This window comes from Mycteria americana, chromosome 5 (genome assembly GCF_035582795.1).
Source record: "Mycteria americana isolate JAX WOST 10 ecotype Jacksonville Zoo and Gardens chromosome 5, USCA_MyAme_1.0, whole genome shotgun sequence".
Taxonomy (NCBI): Eukaryota; Metazoa; Chordata; class Aves; order Ciconiiformes; family Ciconiidae; genus Mycteria; species Mycteria americana.
Window position 1 is genome coordinate 17,808,826 of NC_134369.1, and position 25,426 is coordinate 17,834,251.

Genomic DNA, 25,426 nt, shown 5'->3' on the forward strand with positions numbered 1-25,426 from the left:
CAGTAGAGCAAAGAGGGCTATCAGCCATGACCTGAATGCTGTTGAGCCAGCTGAAAAGAACTTCTTGGTTTAAAAAAACAAAGGCGGCAATAAGCAGAGGGAAGGAAATATCCCATCACCCACTACATTGATAGGGATTTGATGCACCCGTATAATAAAGACCTGCAGGTAGACTTGGGCCTTGCCAAACCTAGTGTCAGAACCACCAAACTTTACATAGGTGGCCTGCAATTTGAGTTTGGTATTTGGGCTCCCTACGCAATGCGCAGTGAGAGACAGGTGACTCAGACTGGGGAAGCTACAGGCCGTGTTTTGAGCTGTTTTAACCAGCCAAATGTAGCAACGTAGAGAGGAGTGCATGCCACATCCTACTCCTCTGCAGCTGTAGGCATCTAGCAGGCTGCTGGGAAATATCCAGCTAATCTCAAGGTTGACTGCCCATGACACACCGGGAGATGCCAACATTTGGCTCTGAATTTATTTACTGTGAAAAATATCATGGGGAAGGCGCTCCCATGAAAGTCTTCTGAGCTTTATTGATACCTCAAAGTCATCACTGTTCCTCCCTACACACCCAAGAAGCAGTAACTTTCTTATTTTTCTTTCTAAGCAGCCTTCACAGTTATTTTCACTATGAGGTATCCTTTCTTTGACTAAGATGTGATAAGACTTTTTCATTGCAGAAAATAAGAGAGAAATTACACATGGACCTACCTTGCGACATCTCAAAAGCACTTCCAGCTCTAATCATACCCTGTTTCCACTAATCTGTACTGCCATGTGAGATTTATCAGTGACTTCCTAAATACTGTACAACAGTGCTGACTGCTGAAAAGGAGTAAAGGGCTGGAAGGAAATCTCATGAGTCCCGCATAAATGAATGGGACACATGGGACTCTGCTGCTTTTCAGCAGTCAACACTGTAATACGTAACTTATTGGCACATAAAGCGAGCTTCTGAGGTTGTTTAGCCCTGATTTCACTGCAGTGATCTGATCTTCGGGAATCTGAATTTTTTGTCCTGGCAAATTGTCTAGCCCTTATCCCTGGAGATAAGGAAGTTAAAAATTTCTAGCCATACATGGATTTTAGGACATGTGGTTAGAGTCTTCTGCTTTCACACACTAAGCAGGATTTATACATACAGAGACAAAAGGCCACGGCAGTTGTGATTCAACTCTCCTTGTAAAAGCTGGAAGCTTCTTAAAAACAGTAAAGTCACAGTTGTTTTTAAAGTTAGGAAAAAGAAACCTAACTACAAATAAGGACCTTTGTTCAACAAGCTACTTAAGCAGAATATAAATCTGAAGCAATAGTACTTCCAACTGAAGTGGACACTAATCATTTATACTTACACATAGCATGTACTTAAGTACCTTGCTGAATTAAAGCCAAGTGTGCAACATTAAATTTGGGAACAGTCTTTTTCAAACAAAATGTTTTTACAATGAGCAAATAACCTCAAAATGTGCTACAGCTTTAAGCTAGCGCTTCCAGAGAACGCAACCTGCTACAGTGAAGGTCAGCGGAGTCCAGTGGGTTAAAGCAGCATAATTAAACCAGTGTGTAATTGCTCACTTGGAGTTTGGTCAGACTTACAAGCAAATGCCAAGCAATTCTGTATTATCCTAATGCCTACTCTCTATCTCTGATAAGTTTTATCATTCACATGCATTTTATTTTCTCGTGTTTCAGGGAAGTATTTAAAGCAGAGCATCTCTCCTTTAGATTAAGGGTTAAATACACCACAGTTCCTGGTGCTTTTCAGAGTCAGTTCTAGAAACTTACTGCCCTTTTCTCTTGCGTGCTTGTAGCCCTATTGACATTAATGAGACTTACACACAGGAAGGTTGAGTGAAAACAATCTTTGAAACGGCTGACTGATTTTTAAGCACCAGTGTATTGCAACATCATCATTAATACTGGGGAAAGACCCTGGCAATTTTACTCAGATGGATTGTTCTAAAGGTACCCACAACAGTAGCCCACGGCAAGTTTGCCTTTCTTTTATCTCCTGGCTTCCCCTTTGCTTTTTAATTCCACTTCAGCTCACCCTCCTTTGAAGGTGCTAGCGGGCTGGTTACAAGGAGGCACAGGGCCCTGGAGTCCCCCTGCGCATAGTCTGCTGCGCTTGCTAGAGAGATGTGCTGCCTGACGCGGGCCAAGAGGACGGTGACAGATTTAAGGCACTTGCAGCTATGGATATATATTTATTTATTTTTACTACAGCTAATCTTTCAAAATCTTCTACGAAAAACAAAGTAACACTTAGGTAGACATGTATATGTATGCATGCACACACACACTTTTAGCACAGAACTATTTTTTCATTTCACTAAATCCTCCTATTTTTTGAGCTTTCTTGGAACTATAGCCCTATTTACCCAGTGCAGTGAATTGTTTGTTCACTGATAAATAATACTGACTCACCAATACTGTTTTTTTGGTAGAAGCAAATATTAAAGGCTTTAGAAGACTGACAAGAAAACTCACTTTCTACAGTTATAAAATCAAATCCTTAAGAGGGCATTGCATTTCCTCCTTCAGTTAGTGTTTGACATGCTCACTTGTAAAAGGTTTTATAATCGTCATCAAAATGTATATTTAGAATTGTAAAATGAGTCAGACATTCACTCAGGTAATAAGAATGGTTGTAACTAATATGTTAGCAGTTGTATAGTCTATCCCATGCTTCCTGTTAGGTGATAACTCTTTAGTAATTCTGCCAAAGTACAACTCTTGGGCCCAATTTCGTTGATGCTGAATATCTGCCTCAAAGTCTTTGGGAAATTTCAGACAAATTAATTGCCTTTTCTAAGAGTGATGTCAAGGAAAAATGAATTTATGTAAAAAAAAAAAAAAAAGAAAATACTTTTTAGGAAAGCTCTGGCCCTTCATCTTCTGAAGCAGAAACCTCAATTCTGATAAGACAACATTTTGGACGAAGGATGTGCTTTCTTGCTAATCATGTGAAAACCACAGTATTACTGTCTGGAAAATGGCAGGTTTTACCTCCCCAGTACAGAGATGCCAGCAGCAAATATCCCTTAGCAGTCTGATAGCCCATGCTCCCAAGCAGCAAAAACCCATGACTTTTGCTTTGTGTGATATTCAGGTCTGGTGTGGGTTATGCCAAGACTGAGATCACCACAAGTGAGTGCAGGAGACTTACCCAGCATTGCCAATTAATCCTGTCTGAGCCAAGACAACACAGAAAAAAACTCTGATTCAAAGGCAAACGAGAAAAAACACATATAAGGTAGAGTGGGAAGCACCTGGAAAAAAGTTATGGCAGAGGTGAGCCTGGGAACAGTGGGGAAATAAGATGATAAACATGAGTGAGGACTGGAGAGAGCAAAGGAAATCAACTTCCAGGCCTCAGGGCTTCAGAAGAAAAAAAAATCTGGGAAAAAAATCATTGAAGAGTACACAGTAGAAGACATCAAATCTGGCAGAAAATAGAAGGAAAAGCCTGCATCCATCAAAATATCACTGCCTGTCGTAGCCTTGAATGGAAACCACAGTTACCAAGGCTCACCAGTCCCTGATGGCAGCAAGCAACAGCAAACAAGTGGGTTGTGCGTCTGGCCCTGGGGCGGGTCTGTGGAGTGGATAATAAACTACTATGGTTTATTAAGCTGCTTTATTCATTTAGGCAATACAAGTTTGTGTGGTTGGTAGAGGAGTCTTCAGCCCAGTTGATGAGACATCACATAACCATACAGTTGCATTTAATGAACCTTCTCCTTTGTTCTGTTAAATTTCTGAAAACATAGTAAGTAAAAATTTCACTGCATGCTTGTGTTTTATTTTTTTTCCACAAGCTCTCTTTGTCTTACTAGCACCCAGGATGGACAGCATTCAGGGAATTAAATAGCAGGGACTAACAAAGAACATGTTACTTGTTGGATCCTGCTTTATCCACTACAAAAATTGTGGGTGCAATTTTATCTTGCAAATGTATTGATTCAGTAAATGAGATGGTCCAGTTCTTAACACAACCTTTACTGCAGAAATTTTCCTCGTTCCTTATAGTCCCTACGGCTTACAGCTGCTCCCGTTGAATTCCAAGTGAGGTACATCACAGAGCTATGTAAGAACATTACTGTATTCTCATTACTGAAGCTATTAAATTGCATTTAATGTATTTGTGATCAAGTTTACTTCCACAATATGAGAGAACTCAGTAGCTCTTTTTCCAAATACTACCGTGTCAAGCAAGTTATTAAAAATAACCCCCTATCCAAATAGAAAGGCAGAATGATAATCCATCTATTCAAGGACTTTCCTTATCTAGCGAAACAATTTTATTATTCACTCATAGGCTATAAGAGTTTCTTTAGGAAAACCAGAGAACCCCAGATCTAGGCATTTCTAGATATTAACCGTAATGCCCTTTGCAAAATTAAGAAGAAAATGTTTCTTCAATAGGCAGTATTAAATTATTTCCTTGAAAAGTCTACTAAGGCTCTGGACAACATCATAGCAGAAAGCGACATAATAGCAGAAGAAGTCAGGTTTATGGTGCCTGCATGTGATATGCTGTAGCACTTGCACCCAAAGGAAGAATTTGGATCTGAACATGGTATAGTCTGGGTATTCCCATACATGTCTGTCAATAGCAGGAATGCCTCACCAATGCTTTCCATCCCACTTGCGGTCATGTGCATTGTAGCCCTCCTCCTGGACACTGCTTATCATCAACCTTGCGACTCTGCACTGATTGCTTACAAGAAACAATAAAATACCAATAAAATAATAAAAAAGTGGTTTATGTGCTTTGACTTCTTTTTATTTATGCATTCATAAGCTGGAAGAAAGGAGTAAAAGCCTGAACTAAGTGACTATCCAGATCTTGACTGGACCTGAGTGGACAGCCCACAGGCTGCCTTCTAGAAATTGTTATATTACAGTGTGTAGCTCAATATTGGCACAACACCTATAGCTCAGGGGCTAGGGTTACATGATGCTACTGCCTCAGAACAGACAAAGATGTAGCTTGATCTAGATGAACCAAAGAGTGGGGGACCTACCAAAATTAGTGAGAAAAACCACCAAAACCAAAACCCTTCAGCTAGAGGTTGAAGAAACAAATCTTGTAAGTTCCACATTTGTGTAGTTTTTATCCGGATTTTTGCCCAACAAGAGAACAGGAATAAGAAATAGATGAAGCACAAACTGTATACAAGTCAAGGCAGGGCAGAGCTTCTTTAATTCCTGGAGGACAAAGGGAAAGCTAGAAAGAGGGTATCAAGAATGATACTACAGCATACAAACATTAAAATGCAAATTCTGTTATATGTAGATGAAAGGCTTTTTTCTTTTAATTTGAAAAAGATATATCTTTCAAACATAGCAGAAACACTGTTCTGATGACAAATTATATTTTTAATTTTATTATAATTATTGTTTTTGTGAATTCAGAGCTGCTTCTCTGATAACATTTTATATGCTTTATCGAGACAAGTTGTATCATCCCAGAAACTGAATTATTTGCCTCTTCTCCTCCCAGGAATTCCTCCTAGCAAGGCACTTGCAACACAAGGTCAATATAATTCATTTCCCAGGGCTGTTCTGACTAGCAGAGTTTTGTAATTGGTACAGACACTAAACTTGCAACCAGAGATGTAGGTAGATACATTATTGCTGAATAAACATCACTTAAGTGCAAAGAAAAACAGGATGAATACTAGAATTGGGTCAGAATTCTCTGCTATAAATATGTATATTAAGAGAGTGTGTGTGTGTGTGTGTGTGTGTGTGTATCTATATAAGAAACTGCTGACACAGCACTGTGGAAAGCACTGCTAGAGAGCTTTTGGCTGTTGCCAGCAATGTCATAATAAATCAGAAGGATTCTCAGGAGCAACTCTGCGGTTAACCTGCGTGAGGATACTGAACAACAGCCCATTGTCGCCAGAAGAGGACTGCTTGACACCGCTTGGCATCACCTTGCACACTTGGTGAACTAGACTTTATACCTATTTCAGATTTCTTGCTTAGTTTAAGCAGAGAACAAAAAATAATTAATATTTCATAAAAATCAAAACAAAACAGGCACCAGTCAATATCAGGAAAAACACAACCCTATCTCCCTGATGGTTAGCACTTCTCCAGCCCATTTGTTTAAAGACAAATATTCAAACATCTTTGTATCAGATTACTTTTAGAAAACCAGGAATTGAGAGAAAAAGACCACAAGAAATGATTACTTCTGGAAAGGTTTTATTGCAAGACCTACCACCTCTGGATACCCCTGCAAAAATCCAGCTCAGAATGGACCAGCTTGTAATATGAGCAAAAGCAAGAGATTGCCAGGACCTCGCAAAGCCACCTGGCAATTGCAGCTCAGCGCTGCACATTGCAGCAGCCTTGGGTTCATTCCACCTACTCTGCAGAAGCTGTCTTGAACATAAAGTCTTTCTCAGCTGCCTGGAAAGGGGTGTTAGTGCTATGGTTTCACGTGTCTAAAATTGCATGAGATTAATTCAGGCGTTAACCTCACGGTTTTACCAAAACCAAAGTCCCACAAATACTCCAAAAATACTGGGGCTTTCATGAGTTTGCTAAATAAACCATCCTTAATTTGGTGATGTTTTCTGAGTAGCAACTGATAGTGGAAGAGATGTCTGGTGCTCAGGAACAGTGAAAAATCAAGTTTTCTAATATTTTAAAGATACATACTGTAAATGGCAAAGTTTAGAGACAGCTGTGCCGGCAGAGTTAACTTGCTGATATTCAAGGATGAGCTTACACACATCAAGACAATTTGCAAACTTCTCCAAACCATGTGAAAGATGGCCAGAATCAGATTCCTAGCATTTTATTTTCTTCATGATGGAATTTATTCTGTAAATTACTGCAAAGAAAGGATCAAATAGCATGCAACCGGAAACTTACCGAAAGGCTACAATGTACCAATGGATAAAGGAGCAAACAAAACAGGGGATGCATTTCCTCACTAATTTGATGAAATCAGGAAAATGAGATTACAAAAACACAGAGCTTCACTACTGCGTCTCTGCCAATGCAACTATAAGTTGTCACTTGAATGCAAGGTTTCTAAGAGCATGTTTCTTTTCTTCCTGTCTTTTATTCTGCCTGAGGCAAATCTTCTGTACCCTGGAGTAATATATGAATGTGATTTAGTAATTGTAGAGTGACACCTTCAGTTTCAGGAAGATGGGAGCAAGGTGAATCCTCTATTTGCAGGAATAACTATTTAAGATCCTTAATCCTCAGACTCTAGGTGCATCAGTGCATTTGCTCCCAGAACAATAGTGCATCAAGATATTTTGCATGAGATACCATTCCCCATGTGTATGCATGTGAACAACCAAAGCACACAGGACTCACTGGGAAGGAAATGAAGATGTGGGTAGCCCTCACCTCTTCTGATTCCCCAAGAGCCAAGGAACTTCATAAGGATCATCAGATTTGCAGGAATTTTTTTCCTGTTTTGTATTTTCTGAAGTTTTGTTTTGTTATGTTCAAGGGTGGTTATTTTGCCCCCCGGAATTTTTAGGAATTTTGCCTGCTCAACACTGTCTTGAGACAAGGCACTGCTGGGATCTTAAAGACCCCAAACTGATTTCATTGTTGAAAGAGCCATTCACCCTGCAGCCTTCATGTACCTTGCCTGGTTACCTTCTGACCGAATACAGATCTCTCTTTATATGGGAAACTTGAGACTCCATGGCACTGTTCCAGAGGCTAAACAAAAAGAGGTTGTAAACTTTAACCAATCTGCCTCCCTACAAATAGCTACAGAGCCTAGTTTTCTAAAATCAAATCCTCTTGTCTGGAAACAGAACACACTTTTGGAAGGGCCTTAGGTCTACAGACTACCATGAACCAAACCCAAGCTATCTTCTTCTTCTTGCCTCTGGTAAACAAGGATAAAGTCAGAAAGTCTTTGACAGAAGCAGTCAAATCTGAACACTTAGGGAAAGCATCACCACCAGCAGTCATAGGGAATTGAAAAATCTGAAGTGAAAAAGAAGACGAGAAAAAAAGAATGCAATGTACTGTTCCCCACTGTGGGGAAAAGCCCTCTTCTCCGACTCGAGAAAAAAATCACTGGGGAAAATATGGAAACTTTTGATCACAGCAATCTCTTTCAATATTGTGTTTTAGAGTAGCTGATTATCGATGCATAGGAAATAGCTAGGGATGATGAAATAACGCATGCACAAGAAGTTCTCATTTGTAATACTCCAATACTACAGTGATGGATCTCTAGCAAAAATATGCAAATAAAAACTCATTAGTCAACTCCCCCTCACCTGCTTTTTTACTTTATGTTCAGGCTGGGGCAGTTTCCTGTACCTATATAGGAAAAGCAAAGTGTATACTCTTCTTCAGCCTCATCCCTAATAGCATAGGTAGCATTTACCAATTTCATACAATGAATAGAAAACAGGAACAGAAAGGTCCCTCTTAGTTACTTTCTAGTTGAAGTTGGGTCTCCTGTTTGTACTTCAATAGAGCCTGGTACAGCTATCCATGCTTATCCATTTCACACTATTATCATAAGGTTAATGATACCATTATTCCAAATTACAGATCGTTTGAGAACTTCGTTGAACTCTACTCTTTCTGTTTTCATAGAGATCAGCAAGGGAGGGGTTTAGCTCTTCTGACGCTCAGTGTCGTCAGTGTGAAAAGCAGCTGTCTCACCAACCATGCACAGGCAATATGGCATTATATTCCTTTCCAGAGGAGAGGTAGGGGCTGATTTTTAAAGTGATGCTGAGCACCCACAGTGTCTGCCACCACCTCTGAAAACCAGGCTACTGAGAGATGTAATAGGGAGCAACAGAACTAGATCCTCCTAGCTTGACTTTACTTCCTTTAGCAGCACAAACAATGGAAATCGACACAGAATAAATTGCATCCATTAGACAATTCTTCTAGAGTAAGTCAGTTCAGCTGACCATTATTACAGCACATACATGGCTTTTCAGTTTTTTTTGTGAAAGGTTATCACTTACTTCTAGCTGTCCTGAGTAACCCAGTCACTGTAAGCATACTAGCAGAGGACCAAAATCATGGTAGAAAAATTCACTAACACACCACCTGGACAGTCTTGCAAAAAAATCTCATAACATCCCTCACAATTATAATGTTTCTTTTTCCTTTTTTTCCCCAGTGACTTCCTTTGTTCTTAAACATCTATAGCTGTTAAAGGAATATTATCAATCTAAAAGCAAAGAATGTGTTTGTTGTTGTGTTTTTCTTTAAAAAAAAAATCTTATATATCCAGTGGAGCTTTTTGATTCTACGCCCAGCTACCTACATTAGAAAATATAAGACAAAATTATAGGTACATAGTGAGCCAAGAAAATCAACCCAGCGTGGCTTGCCCAGGCTTTTTGAAAGAAAGCATGCATACTGTGTCACCATTATGATTTAAAATAGCTGGGCCTCCAAAGTCATAACACTACTGTACTATAGTACAAGGTGCCTGCAGATGTCTGTAGCAGCAAGCCAACTGATTAGCTTCAGGACTGTGATGAAAGCACGACTTTGATTTCTGTTCAATGTGAGTATCTCACAGCTTCATTTCGGTACAAAACAAACCTACAATGAAATGAAAGAAAGCTTAGGAGGAGGGCGGAAATAACCTGAATCTTTTACAATAATCCTCGTTATTATTTACTATGGAGAACAAACATCTCTGCTTCAATGGAGAGGGTGATTTTCTATGGTAAAGCAGAAGAAAATGGGGTTTTGCATTGTAAAAGGACTTCTGCTTCTTTTGGGTTTAAAACAGAGGTCAGAAAAGCTTGCAGTTCTCTGAGCTCAAGGCTTGCTAGAGGTAAAGAGGAGTCTGTATGTGTGTGCACACACATTGCCCTGCCAGAGAGAGCCCTCTAGCATGCTTCCAACGTTACCTTCTGCCTTCTGCATTGCTGAGAATCAGGACAACACCCAAAGAGCTTTTGGATGTGCTCTGACACTTTACCAAACAATTTTTTTGAAACTGGAAAGGAATTTTTATTTGTTGGCACTGTTTGGGTTTTTTTTACAATGCCCTCCAGCTGCTCTGGGATCCAGGTTAGAAGCAAGGTTCAAGCTGCTGCAAGTTCACAGATGTCACAGGATTCAATACAAGTACTCACTAGCACAGAGAGGAGATACACTCTGGCCCCAGCTCCCTCAGCTTCATGCGAGGGAGAGCTATTCAGCAGTGAGAGGAGGATATAGAAATAATAGAGGAAGGAGAGAAGATCCCTATTCCATGACTTATTGCCCGATAAATGCCAGCTGAGCTTAGCTAATACAATTTTATCCTTAATTAAACCAGTCTCTGCCCTTACCTTTGTACCACCTTCAATTTGTGTTAGCTTTCTTAGATCATTTCAAAAAGGATGCTTTGCTGACTAAAATATTGGTACTGTTCCTACACGTTTCCACCTGTGGCCTAAAAAGAAAGCATTTCTGAGTGTGACCAGTATGTACGCTACTCTGCAGACATCAATTTACTCTGAAGAAACACTTATGTCGTTAAGGAAGTAATCTAAATTACTCAAAATACTCACTTTTATTGTGAATTAATAATAGACTTGTAAGAGTTTTGTACCAGAACAAATCTCAATTTAAAGTTATCCTGCCTGCCTTTTCCAAGGTTAGCAATTACTTCCTCCAGAAGAAATAGCAATCAAAACATCACACAAAATTTTTGAAATAGTACTATATATGTAGCAATTGCATTTTTCTGGACTTACATTTAACAGGTTTCCTTTTTTTTCCCCCCTTCACTACAACCATACTACAAAAATGGATGAATCCACATTTTTCTATGACAATTTCTGAAGCTCTTTACTGTTTTTTTAGGGTACTACTAGCTATCTACCAGTTATGTATCTAGCACAGAAAACACCTATGTTTTGATTTGTTACTGCTGTATTTACATTGTTTCTATTTTATGTTTAAAAGCCTAGGCATCTATAATACACAAATCTGCTGGGCTAGAATACTGTTTTACTGTTTGGCATTGATAAAATCCAAATTCCAGCACCACTGGAAAACAGAAAAGTCCCATCTAAACACACAGCAAGGCTGGAGCTCAGAGAGCTTACAGCCTAGATGAGCACCCCAGGCTTCACTCAGGAGCAGAAGCCGAGAGGGGTGAAGATGCCTGTTCAAGTTTATGATACAGGTCAAAGCTGTGGAGAAATACAGGGCAGCTGTAAAGAGAAAAATGAACTGAAATTATTATCAAGTGGGGGTTGGACTAATTCCATTCCATTATAAAGTTTCTGCACTGCAAAGAGGCCATAGATCCCAAAGACTTCAACTCCCTGAGTGCATCTCTGTGCCTCTGAAGACAGAACAATTAATTTTTCTCTAAGTTTTTCTGCTGCACTTACCAGTTTAACAATTATTTGCTTCACAGTCATTAATTAGCACAAGCGTCTCTCAGGAAGGGTGTGGGGACTGTACGGATGGGGAACTTCAGTGCGGAAAATTTAAGGTCAATTGTTTTTAGGGCTTTGTTTCACATATAATTCACACTCCTCTAACATATAGCTCTTTGAATAATAATATAAATGTAGCAGTCACTGATGTATCTAATGAATTTGCTTGTGTCCTAATTTAATTATACCTTCAGATATGCCATACAATAAAAATGAAGTTGTAAAGGCTGCTGCTTTCTTCCTCTTATCTCGCAGCCCTTCCACCAGCAGTGGAAAGAAAAGGTGCCAATTCTGTAGTCATCAAAATCAGTAAGGCATTCGTAAACAACTGCTATGCATGTGCACTGTGCCTGGTCAGGTTTTTATTACAGCAGCCATCTCAGGACTGAATGACAGCTGGCCTGTGTGTTCACTGCTAATAAATATCAAAGGGACAGGAGAAAAAAAGGAAACTATTTGTTTGGACTTAGCACAAAATAATATACATCAAGCTGGGCTCTCTGGATTTACCACAAATAACATAACCAAAAAACCCACTCCAAACCAACAACAAAAAAGTCCTCATTCTGTTTCAGGTCTAATATGATGATCCACTGCCTTTTTTTCTAGCTGCCATGAGATTCAGAAATTCTCCTGCACAGAGATTCAGAGAGCTCAGATTCAAAACCAGCTTTGTCGACCACTATCTTGGAGCAGCCTATGAATGACCCATTCATTCTGAGCATCGTTCAAGTTGGCTACGATCAAAAGCATGCTGCAAAGAGAGCTGAACCAGTGCTGCCCAAGCTTAAACCAGAAACAGCTGGACCTTTGCGAAGTATCATGCCCAAGCTAAGAAGCCATCCATGGATGCAGTGCCACCCAAATGCTGCTAGATGGATCTCTGGGCCCTGGGCCAGTGCACCTGCAGTGCACCGTGTTAGGTGGAAGAGTATGGGATTAGTGCGATAGGAGAAACCGCTGCTCCTTTGCATCAGTGAATAGGCACTGTGTTCCTCCCCAGTCACTTCTGCTACCAAAATTCTGCTGAGAGTTTTTGGCAGCATCTCTGTGGGACTGATTATTTGACCTCAAAGCTTGGCCAAAACTGCCTAATGTAACTAACATGAGGCAAACACAGAGGTAGAGGACCCATGATTATGGCTCAGCCAGTCTCTTTTTGAGAAGTAGCAAAAATTATCCTTGCCCATTTCCTTTATAAGGTGTTCTCCTGTAAAACTCCTCTGGTTGAAACTCTCTAGAAACTTGGGAGTAGCAGAATAAAAGCTTCCTTCAGTACCCTGATGACCACAGCATGCAACCACGGACACTGGTGGCACAACTAGAAAGTTTCCAGAAAACTTCAGCTATGATGAAACACAGACCCCATCTCCATTCAAGCTGACATTTTGAATATATTTTACTCTTGGGTTTTTTGTTTTGACTGCCTCATTTGGCAGGATTATCATACATGATAATCAAGCCAAGTCAGATGTCTTTGTTGCTAACATTAACTAGAGTGGCACAACTAATACTCACATATCCAGCTACCCAGGGACAGATAAGCTATGACAACCAGAGACAAAGAACCATCAGAGAATCTGCACAAAGCTCAAGTGAACAGGAGGAAAATCACATACGAATGGTGGCTCCATCATGAAATCATAAAACAGAGAAAGGACAGCCCAGGCAGGGCAAAGAGCCAACCCACACTTGGATTGGTAGACATGTACATAGACATATATGTAGATGTAACTTCTATTGTCAACATATTTTTTTTATAGGGATAATTTTAGAATATTTATAAGGCTGTACACATTTTCAGTTTGAAACTGTATTTATTTGCTCTTTTTCTATGGCTGGACAAAGGGCAGTATTTATTAGGTGTAGTGTCTGACAAAGCCTTTAGTGCTGTTAATCACACCAGCTTCCTTGATATATTAAGGCTATTAGGACATAACTAGATAACGATGCACATGTTACTAAGTGAATCACCTTCTATCTGTCTAATGGAAACCAAGTGTTGATTTAAGTGGAGTCATCTGTTTAAAAAAGAGAGAGAAAGAAATTGAAATAAACCCAAGATTAACAGATGTCGGAGAAGGGTCAATGGCGAGCAGTGCTAGATCCAAGACTTTTAAAATAGAAACATACATGAATATTTGAACTCACTTGAATATTTCTCTCTGCTTGACTGTGCAAATGTGGTATTTAATATCGTTTGTGTAGCTTTAAATATTACATGCATAATTATCTATACGTAGGACAGTTTCCGTGTCATGTAAGCATGTTCAGTCCTCTCCACCCCTAGGCTCCTGGGCTACAAAATGATGTTAGGGGATTAATTTCTAGGTTATTCAAAATCTACTGTCTAAAATAGTCCCAGTACATTTATATTGGCTGGGTTGGTGTGGTTTATATGTTTACATATACTGTTCTCAAGTACTGGATGGTTTTAGTATTAATGGGCTATGATTATGTTGAACACTGCACTGGCCAATATAACTATTCAAAACTAGAGGAGCTTTTAAACACAATAACAAAAAGGAATGCTGATTTGTGGTTAAGTCCCAGACATGGCTTAAGTTAAATTCCTGGCTGTCCCACAGATGCCACTGTGATACCTCGGGCAAGTCACTTCCTGCACCTTAGCTGTAAAAGAGGGAAACTATTTTCTTTTTCCCTTCCTTTCCCTATTTTTGTGCGTTTAGTCTGTCAGAGCAGGAGCTCTCATGCGATGATGAACCTAATGAAGCTACCACAAAGAAGGTCCATCCTAAAGGGAGGCAGCTCATCAGTCTAGCACGCCCATGGCATACAAGGGCAATTACATCTGCCAGGTTGTGTTGCTGGCTGATCGCTGGAGCTACCAAGTGTAGCATCAGTTACTCTGGGATAGAAAGAGAACCTGTGAGACAGGTTCACAGCCCTGTGCTAACTGCTGAAACAGTGGGATACTTTAAAGACGTGTAAAAAGTCGTCGTAATCGTATTTGTTCTAAATTTTTATAGAAGTAATGCAAATCTTGTTTTTCTTATTGAAAGATGAATTGTGGTCATTTTGCAACCCCACTGGGTAGGATGCAGGAACAGAGAAGGATTTGAGGAAACTATATTTGCCATCTTGGTTTCCTGAGCTCTAGGAAGGGTAAGTATACTTTCAACCAGGTGTTCATATTCTACTTTTTATTGACTGCCTATTTTTTTTCTTATCTTCCCTTTGACCCTTTGACTCCCATAGCTCTAAGAAGGAGTCAGACAGCAAAGGCTCCTTCTCCTGTTTCTCTTCCTGCAATCTAAACAGCACAGGATCATTTCTGTTTTCCATTTTTTATTTGGGGGGGGGGGGGGGGGGGAGAGCAGATAGGTTGACAGAAGGTATGGACTTTGCGTAAGAAAGGAAGTATACCTTCCTTTACTCTGAATCTTTTCCAAGAGCTGAATAGATTCCAACCTGAAGAGACTGCAGCCTGAACAGAGTCCTTTCAACTCCATGCATTTTTCCTCCCTGATACTCAACTGCAAATGAAAATAAATTATTTTAATTCTAGTGAGATCACTCTAAAAACACATCTTTGACAAGGAACAATTTCAACTTTGATGCATCTAACTTCAGTAGATGTTCATCCTAGTGTATCAAAACCAAAATTTGCCATTTATGTTAGAATGCTTTTTGGTTGCTCATCTGCAACACACACACACAAAATAAAATGCAGAGATGATCTTATGGTCATTTCTTTTCCTTTAACCTATAAGAAAGACAAATAAAAGTCTTCTGTGTAGCACACTGTGCACATGTGTTGTTCACTTAAATCCCTTTTCTCTGATCTGCTCTACAAGGTATTTAGTACATACAACTGTTCCACATTCTCTCTCATATTCACCATGCATTTCCATTCCACATCAAATGTAAACAGTCTATGCACAAAAATGATGGAGGCTATGTTTCAAATCTTGCTTGGGTTTATCTTTCAATTCCAGACAAAACAGGCTTTATGTGGTTTAATAAAAAATCGAGTCATCTCAATTTGCAGACCTTACATCCACTTGCATACCTACTCAAATATAAACACAAACAGTTGATCCCCAAACCAGCAACTAATCTGAAGATTGTTTAAGAGATTATCAACTGGTAACACATTATTTCATTCCTCCTTCCCCCCCCAGATTCCTAGATTTTATAGGATATATTGCATATTACCTAAAATTCCTCTGGGATTTCTGCTCTTAATAAGCAAGTAGACAGCTATGCAGATCACACGCATGCAGCTGTTGCCAGTGTTAAGAATTCGAAGGTCATTAATCAGATCCCAAACAGGGAAGAAATCAATGAGATGAAAAAAACCAATACATATATATAACACTTTGTATTTGTAAAGGTTTGCACTCTGCCTTCAGTGTCATGCTTCCAAACTACTGTCTGCATCCAGAAGCGTTAGAAATCTGGGGCAAAATCTATAGCGACTCACTTAAACAGGAAGCATTTTCTTTAGGAATATTTCACTTTTGCTGTTTTGCTTTTAATAAAATATGTAGAGGAGTATCACAGATGACTGCATGTGACTATGATCAGAGCTTAATTAGTCATTGCTTTTGAACACTAGCACACACTAGCACAGCAACTGTGTGCTAGCTTGAACTACCTTCAGTCACTATTCTCTAGAATACAGTTAATATGTTGTCTTGCTTAACTTTGTTTTACAGGGTTGAGAGAGTGTATACTCTCAATTCCTGCAACTAAGCTAATGAGCTGCAGTATCCTCACTGTCTGTGGCTATTTACGTTCAGATGCCAGATTTGTTTTTTTTTTTTTTTTACATCATCACATTTCCTGTGATCCAAGGGCTGACACTACAGAAATAGACCATAAAACATCATCATAGCTTGTAACACTGCTCTGTAGGCCAGGTCTGTAACTATATCTAACCTACTGCGCCTAGATAATAGCCTAGAGGTTACAGGTGGTACTTAACACTGAGTATATTAAACAATTTCAACATTAACACAAAAATTGATTGTTTTTCATTTGTGCTGCGGTAGGATCTAATGATCTTCAAACAGATAAAATTAGTGCTAGCAAATAGTTGCAAGTGAAGGCTATTCCAAAGACCTTCAAGGCACAGTGCTGCAAAAACTCACATGAATGTCCTCTAGACAGGCATAGTGGTCTGCCTGCACAGCCTTCATAAACAGATCAAGTCTAAGACACTGTACAGCAACGTTCAGCTGCATAGGGCTGTATGGGTGACCAAATCCAGTGGCAAGCAGCTGTGGATAACAACCTAGCATAAAAAGGGCTGTATCAAACAAGACTAAAGTTTATCTCACCCAGTTATCTTGTTTGTGGTGCAAGCTTGTAGCCAAGCCTTAAAAAAAGTGTAAGAAAGTACATATACATAAAATCATGCTTTTCGTCTTTTTACCAACTCATCGCTAACTACTGTTTAAAGTACTTGCTAAACTGGAGTTTACATACAGACTTCCTGTTTAATAATCCTCAAGTGAGCCCTTCTCCATGACTTTGCCTAATCTGTCTCTCCGTTTGTTTCTATTCTGGCTACCAAAGCTTCTGGCAGCAGTGAATCCTACAAGTAATTATTTTTTGTTTTCATTTTTAACATGTATGCCTGATAATTGTATTTCACTGTAGCTAGGGAGATGGAAAGTATAGGATACTGGAAATGGAAATCTGCAGTCTGTCTTTGTTTACCCACTGAAATATTATCAGATTGGTGAGAGAAAAGCTATTAAAATTTTAAGGCTGCCTAATGACCTAGATTGATGAAAGATGTGCTTAGTTGTAGTCCAATTTATAGAAAATAGGCATCCTCCATCACAAAGTTCAGCACCAAAATTGCTTCCGTATGCTTGTACTTCAGCATCTGGAAAAAGACTAAGGATTAAATTAATAGGGATACTTAATCTTCCATATGCCTCTTAATATTCCTCCATATCCCCCACGTTATTACTTCTGCGTTATTGCAAGATCTATATACAAGATGAGTAACGGCTTGGCAGCGGTTATTTTGATTTTTATTGATATTGCATGTATTTTAAAATTTCAATCCAAACCCACAGTTTTTTGTTCTGTTTCTAGCTATCAGGAAGGCAAATCCTCACACACCTATTGCAGAAGCTGCCAATATTCTATACCTGAACTGCCTCACATATGTTCAGCCTGCAAAATGCTGAATATTTCTACACCAGACACTTTCTGAAGCCATCTCTTTCAACTGATGACTCATGTCTCTAACCATGGTTTCCAGCACCGACTAGAAATTCAGAAGATGGTTGGTTGTCAGTCTTTTACCATCAATTTTTCAGCATCATTACTCAATTAAAAATAAAGCCAAAATGTCCCTATCCATTACACACTGATGTGCAAGAAGGCCATCGTCAGTCAAGGCCTTTTTTGGTTTGCACTAATTGCTTTGTTACAGCAGGAAGCAGAGTAACTGTTTCCCACAGGCTACAAAATGCCATAAAAAATAGACAAAAAAACCCACCAAGGTTTGATCCTATATTAGATAAGGCAGATATTTCACATAAAACTGGAAGACTGGCCACACACGAAGCATTATTTTAGGTGAACAAGCTGTCAACATGAAACCTGGTATTTGTGAACCCAGGAAGAGGTAGATGAGATAATACTTTTCTAAGTAAAATGTTAAACTACCTAATGTACGCTCTTAGGATTGTAAATATGGAGCATCCAATAATGAGACACACATATATCCAGAGTTATACCTCCATTTATGACAGAAATGCTGTCATGTAAGTAACACATTTGTGTTACTGAGCAAAACTGTATCACATTAACCAAAAGAAAAAATCCTCTCAAAGGCATACAACTTTAATAAAGCTTAATGCTTCTACCTACCCTGATGAAGGAAGGCTGAAATGTTGGCTTATCAAGGCTACCTTATGTTTTGATTAAAAGGCCTGCTTCACAGCCTGCCAGGTCAAAGGAACTCCCATCACCTTTAATGGGCTCTGGAGCATGTCCTAAACCTTTCCGTGTTGGATGGGCTGGGAGTTTATTATTAGAAATGGCATGATTACAATTTACCTTGTGATACAATGAAACATCAAATTTAACATTACAGTGAAATTCCTCTGCAATATATAACTCAAGCTCATATATTTTTGAGAAAATCAACAAAAGAAATAAGTTAGATATGGAACCTTTTGCAATGGGGAACTATTAGTTGATCAGAAAGCAAGAGCAGGAAAGAGCAAGAGTAAAATTAGTAACTAGACCTAGACTTATCAATGGTCATTCTGTTCAGCTGGACTGTGTTTAACACGGTTCCAGTCAAACTGGTTTCTAATACACATATGGATAGAATCAATGCTCTGGTGAAACAATTACAGAAAATTATTTGGCCAGAAGAAAATGTCATACCATGTGTATAAATGTTGTAACATACAGGTCCACCACTTTTTGAAAGCCACCTCAAATAAAGCCTTTGTACTTACTTATCTTTAAAAGTTTCATACTTGGCACTCACAGTGAAAAATGTATCAAATATATATCATATTCTTGCAGTTTTAGTGAACATGGGATCTATATATTTAACAATCAAAGACATTGTAGCTGGAAGACAGAAAACCCAATCACCATAATCAGAACTCAAAAGAACTGTGCAAAGAAGAGAACTTCCTTTCAGTTTTGGTTTCCAAGATCAGTTCAGATTTCCAGTAGGGAACTCAAGCAGTACAGTAGCATCTATTTTAGGATAGATGTTTTCACGTGATAGATTTGGTTTTAATTGATTTAAGAAGTGGTGCAATCTGCTTATAAAGTAAATCTGAAAAAGTGAAATGATCCTCTGTTCAGTGCTGCACCGCATGTTTGAAGTTCTGCATGTTGCTCTTTGGGTTGGTACTAGTCAGAATACAAGGGTTCACATTTTCAGCGGTGAGCATGCAAAATGTGCATATGCTTCGAATGAATATTGTCTTGCAAAATTGTTGGATTCACATCAAAGGGTGTCACGTCTCACTACTCCATACCTTCTGTATAAACAGAAATCTCCATTTAAATCTCTACAACTTAATATTTAGCAGTAGATAGCATTACTCCTAATACTCCTTATAATTGAAAAAGACTATTATAAGGTGTTAGTAGTGACCTTGGCAATACTGATATTAATACTGTACTTCCTGCAAGGTACAGGAATAGTTCTGAGTATATAGAAGGGACTTGCTATAACTATGGATTGCTATAACTATTCTTAAAAGGCAAATTTTAAAGCGTCCAAATCATTGCAGAAGGTTAAGTCCTATTTTTAAAACAACTTAACAGAGAATAGAGCATAATGTCTACTGCTCAGAATGGTTTTTAAAAGTTTTTTGTAAATCTGGGTTCTGTTATTCTGCTCTGGGAGGTCCACAGGCAGGACCTACTGACATCTGGGGGAGTCTGGTATGTAGGCACAACAGACTGGCGAGAGTCCAGGGACTGCCAATTTTAGCCCTCTCTGTATATTCTAGATGATTTTGGCAGTGCCCATATTTAAGACTGAATTATCTTAGGGCAGCCAAACAACAAGCCTGGCTGACTACCTAAAAAGTGCAAGTGGTGCCTGTTATATCTAAGTTAATGGTCAGCAAAAGGTTGAAAAAGAACAGATTAATTCTAAAAAGTTAGCATTACAGTCATTTATAGCCAAGCTACAATTAAAGCAGTGAAAAGAAAAGAGGAGATGTAGCATACAGAAGTTTTTGAGTGCACTATGGGCTTGTTCCTGGATCAAGCTGCTGGGCACACCCAGAATTAAACCACTGGCACGCAGTGCTCTCTGTGTGAGGATTAACAGCGCTGCGCACACACAGCTGTGCCTATCTGGAAAAACTGTTTTTGATTTTGATTTTGGTAGCAAGCCAGCAGTGGCCAGGTTTCTTGAGTGTAGGCTGAATAGTCACTCACAGATGTTTCAGGATGAAAAGAGAGAAGGCTGGTCACCGCAAATAAATTGATTTGCTGCTGTAATCCTGCTCAACAACATTCTCTGAGGGACTGGATCGGCGTATCTACATGCACACACTTGGACCATTGCTACTTAGCAGGGTTTATGAGCTCAGTCTAGGCACTGCACTACTGCAGCTACATGCCTTCTGGACCAAAGCTGGCTGGTGTCCCAACAGATTGGGGTGTGGGCATGGCGGGTGCCTGCAACTGCCTGCACTCAGCCATGGCAATACAGCTTTAGAAGAAAATAGCATTTTCTACCCTCAGCTTTATAAGCAACAGAGAACAATGGCAAAGTCAAAATATGCTGTGATTACATGTTGGATTGTGATTTCTTTTCACGAAGGCCTATCAGGTTGTCCAGTTTCTAGTTACATTTACAAAACCTCCTTTTCAGTTGCTTGCCAAAATTAAAAAATTCTACTGGAAGGAATCTGCAGGAAGGTTCCTGCAAGTGTGATTCATCCTCCTGGCTTTTACGTATTAGGAAACAATATTTAGTTACATTATCACAAACTGTATATATTGCAAGGTCAGTTTCACTCGGTGCACAAGATGAACAGACTCTACAGACACTGCCCCCCCCAACATATTCCTAAATTTAAAAGAAGAAAACATGATTTTTTGCTGATTTCAATACTTCAAAATTCAGATTTGTGCCATAAAGTATCATAATTCCTGTCAATATAGTGTTGTTTGACTCTTAAGTATTTTATTTTTAAAATGTCCCTTTCAGGTGCCATCCCCTCTTGTACTGCCAGCCATATATGTGCCTCTAGAGCGTGTTTGCTTGTGGCACAAGTACAAAAGCTTTGCAAGAGTGACATGATGTCCCAGAAACATGATCAAATACTCTTGAAGACAGAATTAGCTTTATTTGTAAAAGCTTCTCGAGTTAAAATCCACCTCCACAAAAGTCTATAGGAATATATATAAAATTGGATTCTGCCTCTGTGATGTGCAAGTAGCAGATCTTGTGCTGACAGCAGACATCCATAAGCAGAAGCACCCAAAAGTGTAAAAAATGAAGGTTCAGGGTTTCTTCTCTGACTTTCTGCTTTAACACATACTTTCTGACAACTGTACACCAGCCTTCTGCCACAATGAGCATACTAACAATCATTGAGAAAGATCTGTTAGAAGAACTCAGCTTATTCCTGTGGCATGGGAAGTACCATGTCATTTCTCGCTGTAGCAGGAGTGTCCAAATAATTTCAGAAGGCTACGGCTCATTTTAAAATGACTTAAAGGAGATTTTCAAATGCACAAAAGGTGGTTAGATGCTAACAATAGCCTGCACCCCTGAAAATCTCTCCTTCAGAAGTTCAAGATTCAAAACTAATTCACAAACCAAACGGGATGTAACTGTTTAAAATACGTAGTCACCTTAAAAACCAGCTGACACAGATATCCTTTATATAGTGCTCAGCTTAGGAAGGATTTAATTGTATGTTGAAAGCATACCATGTACCATGTACTTTACAGGAAAGAGAAGGCCAATCTTGAAGAGCGAAAATACCAAAAAACTTGCTTTGGCCACCATCTGCAGCTGCTGCAAAAATGTGATCTCAGCATTGGCAGTGTGTTGTCATGTATGCCACTGTTTGCCGAGTCCAACTGAAATTCTCTATTTTTAGCCTTTCAGCTACTTTCAGATAAAATTCCTGCAGATAGGACTAGCTGTATAGGGCAGATAACATACAACTCTGAAACCACAGATGACCTCATGCAACTGCAAAGAAAGAAGGGTCTGTTACTTAAAACAAGGCTAAAATTTAACCCGGCTATACTAAAATTAAACAGGGAGTGTTTTACAGTCCCATTACAAGACATAAAACAACAGTCACTATAAATTCATGGTGTACTTATTTGTAAGGATGTAAAAAGAGTAATTAATAACCCCAAAACAGCTTATCTCTGAGCCAGTACAACACCAAAGCTTTCCCAGGCTCGTTGGAGATTTTACAAATAGCACTAAGAAGCTGTTTTAGCTGTCATTTGAGAATTATTTGTCCAAACTGAAAAGTCATTGCTCTTTGTCACAAGTCACAAGACTTTTTTTTGTGTTCCACACTTTCAGTTGACATTATGGAGGGAAAATAAATAAATGTAATCCAAACTTTCTGGAAAGGGCTTCCATGTGTAAGAAGAGTTACCAACCACAGATCTGAGCGAGCACTGCACAGTGATTCTTCTTTGTGCAAAATGCACTGTACCTTCCTATCTTCTACTTCACCCTTTCTGTGTGTCACCCTATATAACAAAAGGCACCTGTTCCCTTTAAAATGCTATTTTTTTCCAATAGATTGAAGTACAGTTCTGAGTACTATCATTCAAGTTTATCTTAAGTATTTAAGGAGAAATATGTAAGGAAGGGATATGCCACAAGTGAATCGATACAGATCAGAGTGTTCAGTTTGCATCCTTTGGGATGTGTTGCTCACACCTCTTTTGGTTTGCAGAATATTTGCTGGATATTTCTTCAGAACAAATCCTTCATGAGTTTATCACATACTTCCAGTTGTGGAAGAAACACTCTGTAAGCTCTTTTCCTCAAGAAAAATTTTCACTCCTTAATACCAAATGAACAGTTTAGATATATGAGTGAAATAATCCTAAGGTAAAGAAATTCTTTCACCCCCTCACCAAATCACTATAAAAGATCAGTAAAGGATTCAAACCATTTCTCTTAACTGTCCCTTTCTCTTCTTAATACCAGCACAGGCAAACCTATATTTTTTAAACAATGACATAGCCTCTACCTGTCATCTAATTTTTCAAGCACAGCCAGCGTTGAAATAAAGGGTTACGAAGCACTTAACTGTTAATTTGAGATTATAGAACAAGTCTGATTTTTTCTGGCTTCACATCACTTGAAAGAAGAAACTCCATTTATCATAAGGAACGAAAACCAGGACAGAACAAGGTTTGCTATCGCTCTTTCTAAGGAATTGTAGGTGGAGTTATATAAACAACAGAGCAACGATCAAAGGGAAATCTTAGGGACCATAATATACTGAGGTATTAAAGGAACAGAGCCTTTTATCTATTGTGGAGGAAGGAAGTAGAGCATTGAGACATGTGTAATATATACAGTTAAAAATAAAAAACCCAAGCGAGCCCCAAAAGAGACCGAAATCAATTAAAGTCTGTTTTGTTCTTATTCTGTTAAAATGACAAGAAAGAACCAAAAATGCAATCTGCCACTAAAATTACACTCCATCACCTGGAAAAGCCAGGCATTCAACTCTATTTTAAGCTGAATTTTGCCCCACATCCTATGAAACAAGCACTGTTCGGTCGCAGAACATGTCCTCATTCACTGCCAGTCTAACTGAGGCTTACCTTGTCCTCCACTCTGTTCAGCCTGGCACCAATCGTGTTATTCCCTCGATCTTTGCTTTTTTCTGTGGAACAAGAAACATTTTCAAATTAATATATGGTGGTATAACAAAATAGCAGCAAGCCACAACAGGGTGTGTTTAACTAGCCCACCAACGCAGTGTAACTGAACACCTTTGCCAGGCTGCTAGTTCTATTCCTTAAAAGAAGCTTTTTGTTTCTTTTTATAGCATTAGCCCATGCCATGTCTTTTAATAGCCCTTAAGTTTAAGGCGCCTTCAACCTTAGTTTTATGCTTTAACCTGGGAGAACAAAACTGTTCCCAATTTAGTTAATGTTTTAACTGCCATTTAAAAACAATCTGCCACTATGCAAAAGACTCTACAGCCTACTTGAACAATGCATTTGGTAACATTTTATCTTTTTTCCCTTATAAACTATATAGAAATGACATTAACAGAGAGTTTTCATTAGCCAGACTTGTCACAAACAAACTTAGTACTTTGTGCTCCTTTTCCAGTCTCTTTTCAAAGCTATCAAAGCTCTATGTGAATATTACTGATTTCATAGGAATTCCGTAATCATAGCACACCATTTTATTGAAAATATGGTGAGTCTCAGAGAGATTAGAGCCAACATTTTGAAAACTTCAGTGGAAGTAGGTGCTTTAAATATCTAAATAACAACAACCCTATTTTAAAGGTGTTGATGACTAAGTATTATTGTGGATGCCTAAACTTCAGATGACAACTAGCTGGCACTGTTTAAAAACTTGACAACAAAATAAAAAGTATTTTAACAAGTATTTTCCATTAATTATATCTTCATCAGATTAACTTTAGACACATCCTTCATATTAATTTACCTGAGACGGAGATAAAAAGAGATGGCTTCCCTATGGATTGGTCCAACCTGTAAAACCAAAAGAATCATTTTTAGTTTTTATCAGCCTGAACCAGCCTCCACACTTTCTCCAGCTGGAGAGGGGAGACCTCTTCACAAACAAGCAAAGTGAAGTTCAAATAGTTCTGGTTTGTACTGTAAGTGAAGCAGTTGCTTTGGGCTAAAAATAGGTTCAAATTAAAAAAAAAACAACAACAAAATGGGATTAGACTTAGATTGGTCTTTAGCTTCTTTAACCACTGTAAAGTGGCTTTCCATGCCCATTGCTTTTCCACATGAACAGCATTGTCTCCTCTTTTCCTTGTTCTTCTGCAGCTTACTTGTTGCATCTATCTGTCATCTCTTAGTTTGCTCTTATGTGCAATTCTACCAGAGCAGGCAACAGTATTTCACTCTGCACATATAATACAGCCCCTAACATATAGGGAATACAGTGTATAGTCAAAGCTAGCAGGGACTGAGGAAATACATGTAAGTGTGATGAAAACTGTAAGTCCCGATCATCAGATTTTTAAGCTCTTTGCCTTTTCCTTCCTGTGTGAAAAGAAAACTTTACTTGAATGTCATTTTATATTCCGTAACTTTGCACAGTCCTACCAATATGGCACCTGTAACCCTGTCAGTTTTTGAGCCCTGGCGCCAACCACTGACTTATTTACAAACATCCCTCTGCTGGATACAGACACTGAACTTTATTGACATACCTCCTTTGTAACTCCTTGATTCGCACCATCAGGTTGAGGTGACCCTGAGAATACTGCTCAATAACATCTCGGACATCATAGGGCTTTCTAGCTTGCTGTAAA

At 38.9% G+C, this 25,426-nt stretch overlaps 1 protein-coding gene across 4 annotated transcripts in view; it reads right to left on the reverse strand.

Moving 5' to 3' along the window:
* Positions 1–25,426, reverse strand: part of KCNQ1 (potassium voltage-gated channel subfamily Q member 1) — a 371,056-nt gene that overhangs the window by 81,262 nt on the left and 264,368 nt on the right. For all 4 annotated transcript variants that reach the window (XM_075502322.1, XM_075502321.1, XM_075502319.1 and 1 more), the window contains 3 exons: positions 25,325–25,419; positions 24,583–24,629; positions 23,721–23,782 (listed from right to left, as the gene is read on the reverse strand). In XM_075502322.1, the coding sequence (XP_075358437.1) occupies positions 23,721–23,782; positions 24,583–24,629; positions 25,325–25,419 (204 nt within the window). The remainder of the gene's footprint in view (positions 1–23,720; positions 23,783–24,582; positions 24,630–25,324; positions 25,420–25,426) is intronic.